The sequence below is a fragment of the Tinamus guttatus genome, unplaced genomic scaffold, assembly GCF_059628265.1.
Source record: "Tinamus guttatus ecotype Peru unplaced genomic scaffold, ASM5962826v1 Tinamus_guttatus_pri_ptg000327l, whole genome shotgun sequence".
Lineage (NCBI taxonomy): Eukaryota > Metazoa > Chordata > Aves > Tinamiformes > Tinamidae > Tinamus > Tinamus guttatus.
This window is the reverse complement of record NW_028288861.1, coordinates 3,045,151-3,051,150: the sequence shown is the minus strand read 5'-3', so window position 1 is coordinate 3,051,150 and position 6,000 is coordinate 3,045,151. Positions and strand designations below refer to the sequence as shown.

Below are 6,000 nucleotides of genomic sequence, written 5' to 3'. Positions count from 1 at the left end.
TATTTAAGTGTTTTAATATCCTATAATGCATTACGTATCTGTCTCATAATTTATAAGCAAAGGCTATGTGCTATATTATATATTATACATGAAATTTGTATGTTAAGTACTATAAATTGTTTGGGGCTGTATAGTGGCTAGCAGTTACTAGAATTAAGGCCAAATCTCCCCAGGAGCTTAGAAAGGAAACTGGAATTCATCCACAACAGCCAGGTTTTAAGCTTGCCTTGTAAGAGGAATCAAGACAGCAACCACTCCACACACATGCAAATCAATACGGATTTAATACCAAGCGCAATTTGATGCAATAAATATGCACTACTATAGTTTGTACAAAATTAATGCTAAAACACTGTTACAGCTATGTTTGAGTTTTTTTTTTTTTTTTAATATAGTCAGTTATTGTCAAACCTCTAAAATTATAGTCAAACCTCTCAAAGCTCCCCTGCCCCCAGCACCTCATAATCCTTTTAAACTTCAGTCTAAATAATAGGAAGTCTCTAAGTAAAGGCAACCTCAGTTACAATGAAACAGTGTTCATTTTTTTTTCTACTAAATATTTACATAAGAAACACGGCGAGACAGCTCTGCTAGCCCGGTTGCCACAGCACAGAAATATATATATATATATAAAATATATATTTTCCCCTACGAGCCTGCAAGACGTAGCGCGGCGCGTCCAGGGCCGCCGCACCGGGAGGCGGCAGGGCGCTACCCGCGCCGCCGGGGCCGCGCCGCGCCGAGGTGCCGCAGCGAGCCCCAGCCCAGGACACTCCGCCGCTCCCGCAGCGCTCCCGTGGCGACGCCGGCCGCCCTCCCCCGCCGCGGCGGGCCTATGAGGCGCGGCGCGTAACCCAGGTGACACCGCATCGCGGCGGGGACCCTGCCGGCGCGCGGGGCGGGCGCGCGGGGCGGGCGCGCGGGGCGGCCCCGCCGCTGCCGCCGCCACCAACCGCCGCCACCAACCGTCACCCCCCGCCCGCGGCCGCCGCGGACGTTGAGGCCCCCCCGCCCCAACCCAACGGGTTTTCCACCCTCGGGCCGCCATTGGCTACGCGCTGCGCTCCCAACCTCACCCTCTCCCACTCCCATTGGCCAGGCCGCCCGCCTGTCTCGGGAGGAAGCCCCGCCTTCCTTTTTATAGGCCGGGCGTCCTCCGGCGGCCCCCCGCGCCGCCCCCCCCACGCCCGGCTCTAACCTCTGGTGCCGCCTCGCTCAGCGCGGCCGAGCCCGGCGGCCCCCGCGTCCGTGGGGCGAGCGCGGAGAAGCGACGCGCAGCCGGCGACCCCCCAACCTCGCGCTTCTTCTCCCCTCCCCTCCGCCTTCACGCCCGTGCACACAAGGCCAGAGCATGAGGCAGCGCGGGCGGCCGCGCCGCGGCAGTGCCAGGCTCCGCGCTAGAGCAGGCAGGGACTGAGGGGGGCCAGAGGCAGCGCGGATCCTCTCCCACCCGCCCGCCCGCTCGCCCACCATCTCCATCGCTCCCTCCCTCCGCCCCCCCTCCCTCCGCTGTCTCACCCGTTCTCTCTCCCCTCCTCTCCTTCCCACTCACTCTCTCCCCTCCTCTCTTCTCCACTCACTCTCTCCCCTCCTTCCCTCTCCTCTCCCACTCACTCCGTCCTCTCCTCCTCCTGTCTCACTCTTCCCCCTCCTTCTCCTCTCGCCCCTTTCTCTTCCCTCTCTCGCCCCCCTCGTTCCCCTGTCTCCCTTCCCATCTCCTCCTGACACTGCACTGCAGCTGCTCCTCCAGTCCTGCCCGCTTCCCTCCCTCCTTTCCTCTCCCTCCCCCCGGGTGCCGGATAAACAAGGCGCGGAGCATCCTCGACAATCCCGAGCTTAGCTCTACGCTTTCGAAAAGGACAAGGGAACGGGACGAGCCCCCTCCCCTCCTCCCCCTTCTTCCTCCTCCTCCTCCTCCTTCTCCTCCTCCTCCTTCCCCCCCTTCCCTCCCTGCCCCCCCACCACAGAAGGGAAGAGACAATTCTCCTCCGAGCAGCAGCAAACATGATGGCGGCAGCTCCCATCCAGCAGAACGGGACCCACACCGGGGTTCCCATAGACCTGGACCCGCCGGACTCCCGGAAAAGACCGCTCGAGGCGCCCCCCGAAGCCGGCAGCACCAAGAGGACCAACACGGGCGGTGGGTACCTGCTCCGCGCGCTGCCCCCTCCCCCGCCCAGCCCTCCCGCCTCTCCTGCGCTACCTGCCCGCCGCCCCCGCGCCCCCCCAGGCATCCCCCTCTCGCCGCCGTTATCATTCATCAAAATGGCGTCGCTTTTCAGCATCTGCCCGGCTTTTTTATTTAATACCCGCGCCGGGGCTGCGCAGCCCTGACCCCGGCAGCCTAGGCAGGAGAACAAGGGGCTCCTGCGAGCCCCGGCGTCTCCCCCGCCCGTTTAGCGAGCGGCTCGAATAGACGGCAGCGGGAAGCAGGGCGGCGAGCGCACTTTTCCTCCCTTCCCATCCTCGGGGTGGGGGAGAGGACCCCGGGGGGGAGGGGGGGGTCACAAGTTGCTTCCCAGCCTTGCCCTGCGTTTTCCTCCCGCCTCGGCCTCGCTCCTGTTGTCGGCGCCGAGCGATGCGCGTGAAGCGCCGCTCCCGCACGCGAGGGGCCGCGGCGGGCGCAGCATCCCCGCGCCGCCCGCATCGCCGCCGCGATGCGCCCAGGCAGAGGTGAAGGCGCCCGAGCAGCGTGAGGAGCCGGGCTAAATATAGCACCTTGTGCAGCCGGCGACGCTAACATGGATGGGCACCGCCGTGCGTGGCACCCGCGCAGCCTGCGGCGAGGCGAGCCGCGACCTCTGCCTTTTGTTCCAAAAAAGAAGGGGGAGAGAACTTTACAAAACAGCTTGCACGATAAAGGCGAGGATGTTAAAAACACGACCACCAACAGCAAAAAAATATGGGGCACTGTCTTGATTGCCGGGGAGAGCAGAAGTCTGGGAATCAGCCTGCCCTTATTGTCTTGCACTTTTTCGATGCACTTGCTGGAGGTTCCCAGACTTCAGCGTAGCTGGGTTTAGGTCTGGGATCAGAGCACAGACAATTGTGCAGCTCCTGAGCGAGACTGGGGATCCTTCTCCTCCCCCCGCCCCATTCATTTCTCATGCATTGTATGTATGTACATATATATATATATATACCTACAGCCTATATGTATATATATATATAAAATTCATGCATGCGCACGCACACAGACACGTATGTATTTTACCTATTCTGATTGTGTGCTTTAAAGCTAGTGGTGGGTAGAGGTTTGGCATTGTCTCTCACCTTTTAAGTGCATTTAAAATAAGTGACTTAGGCTTTTGATCAATTGGGAAAAATTCTTCTTAATGTCCTTTAATTAATGAGCTTAAAAGAGATCATTGTCACTTAAGAAGTGCTAAAGGAATACACCAGGATTACTTAGGCAAGTGATTCCATCCGCCCCATGTTGAGTTGTTTTCTTGGCAGTGGCTGAAATGCTTGGAATAAAACCCCACATTTTGGGTGGGTTATTTGGTAGCAGAGTAGTCGTTTTGCTCACTTAAGAAGAATGCAGGCAATAACTAATTGCTATTCTCATGTGTTTGCTAATGACAAACAAATAGCCCATCAGTATTTACAATTCATTCCTTCTTAGTTTTGGCATTTCTTTCGCTTTATTTTCAGGCAAGATCGTAGTTGTCACTGGACATGTTTTTGTGCAGGGCTTTATTTTATTTTATTTTTTTAAGGACTCTGTTCATTTTAGTGTGCTATGGCTTTTATTACGGCTATTATGTCGTAATAATTGGAAGAATTCCATTTTCTGAAATATATAGTTTAGATTTTGTTCTCATTCTTTTACAGAATTAAGAGACATATGTGCTTCTTTGATATTATTATAAACATGTACATAATTTAAAATGGGAAAGACATAGTCCAAACGTGTCTTGCTAAATGACGCAACTGGTTAGATGGGGATGCATGAATTACTGGCGACTTTAAAACTATAATATTTTATTTATTTGTGGGTCTGGAGGGGGAGATTAAAGTTTGTAAACCAACTTAACCATGCATATCTCAATTTTTCAGAGGATGGCCAATATTTTCTAAAGGTCCTCATACCTAGTTATGCTGCTGGATCTATAATTGGGAAGGGAGGACAGACAATTGTTCAGTTGCAGAAAGAGACTGGGGCCACCATCAAGCTGTCTAAATCCAAAGATTTTTACCCAGGTAGGTGCAAAAATTAGCCAATTCTTTATTTTTAAATCCCAAGGGAAATACGCACATGTCAGAGTGTTTCATGTATTGAAGAGCAAGCATCCAGTGCAGTTGGAAGTGTTATTTAGAAGAAAAGCATATTACGAAGTGCAACAGTGAATGTGTTCTTAGTTCCTGTACTAAATTGACTGGGATCTAGTAGTCTTAACAACTAAAATATGGTTAAAGATGTTTGCAATGTTTCTGCAAGAAAATATTCTCGTTAACATTTTCTGGTTGCTTCTGTTTTTTTTGCTAAAAATGTAGTTTTATGGAAACAACTTGACAGCTGGCGTTAAAATAATTGTTCTTTTGAAGTTTCCAGACATTGTAATGACAATTAAGCTAGAATGAGTAAAAATGAGAGGCTGCTTTCTTAAAGAACGGGCCATTTACTTTAAATCTATTATGTACCTTCTTTCTGCTTCATTGCTTTGTTCACTGGCTCTGGAGTGAAGTAAAGAGGACAAGTGCTGCTCTTCAGATTTTCTTTATATTGTGTTTATCATGATAGTGAAAGAAAACTCTGTTATAAAAATGAAATACTTTGGATAAATAATAAAAAAGTACATTTTATAACAACTGTATTTATGTGCAAAAAGCAAGTTTTTTTATACTTCCGTGTAACAATAATATCTGACTTAACATTTCTCTATTACAAAATTTCTTGGGATATTAAATAATGATATACAGTATTTGAGCTTCTTTTATTGAGTAATCTTTTTTCTTCCTAAAGTTCAACAAATTAGCATTTTGTAATTGAACTTTGTTCTAGAGGACTTTTTAATTCATGCAGATTTATAACAGAGGTAACATTTTTTTGGTGTTTTGGTCCCGATATTTTGAAGTATAGATGATGATACAGAACTGAGTTGACTGCATGCTACTGAATCTTTTCTATTGGAAAAAGCTGAGCTGCTTTGCATTTGTTCTAGTTTAGCAAGATGACTGAATTCTCTGAAATAGCGAAGACAGTTGGTATGGATGTAAGCAGAACACTTTAGTATTTAGCTTTCCTGGTTTCTATGTTTAGTGTCAGGCATAGGTGGATAATTTCTTTTATTAATACAGAGGTTGTATTCTATTTAAAATAACAATTTCTGATATGGAATTTTTAGTGCACCTGTTGTACATATCTTTCCTGAGAGCGGTTTGTAATACTTAAATGTTGCAGGTTAAAATGATATGGGTAGTTTTTTTTTATTGAAGGATATATCTTAAGAACTGATGCTTGTCATCTTTTGATTTTTTTTTCCTCTTTTCCTTCCCCTTCGAGAAAGTTGGAAAAGACAGTACTTTATTTTGAAAGGTATGTTAGGGTGGGAAAAAAAAATCACTGTGGAATTGTGAAAACCCTTGGAAGAAGTAAAAGCATTCAAAAGATCTTGATTGCAGAATTAATAACATAATCTGAGCAAAGAGCCACAATACTAAATTAAATTCAGTGTCAATAGAAGAAAATGAAATAGACTTTTTTTTTTGCATTATACATGAGGTAGTATCAGATGTGCTAGGATGTGACAGAAAATTAGTGTTTATAAGGGATATTCCAAATACCAAATTACATGCCTTTTCATTTAACTATAGTTTATTTACAGTCGGTTGGAAAGGACACTGCAAAGATTAGATCTTTTGTTCAGGGCTCTAGCATAATTCTTCTGTTTGTTGATTAAATCATAAGTACACTTTTTTCTTTTATTTTTTTTTGTGCAACAAAATGGAAAGATAAAGCAGTAGCAGTTCAGGAGCCTTTGGAAAATAAAAATAAAC

General features: G+C 47.7%; 1 protein-coding gene across 2 annotated transcripts in view; it reads left to right on the top strand.

The window, feature by feature from the left end:
* The first annotated feature begins 1,320 nt into the window (after nucleotides 1-1,320).
* The window catches only part of NOVA1 (NOVA alternative splicing regulator 1), a 139,276-nt gene continuing 134,596 nt past the window's right edge, over nucleotides 1,321-6,000 (top strand). For both annotated transcript variants that reach the window (XM_088529249.1, XM_088529248.1), the window contains exons 1-2: nucleotides 1,321-2,140; nucleotides 4,060-4,203. In XM_088529249.1, coding sequence (XP_088385375.1) covers nucleotides 2,005-2,140; nucleotides 4,060-4,203 — 280 coding nt within the window. In that variant the 5' untranslated portion in view covers nucleotides 1,321-2,004. The remainder of the gene's footprint in view (nucleotides 2,141-4,059; nucleotides 4,204-6,000) is intronic.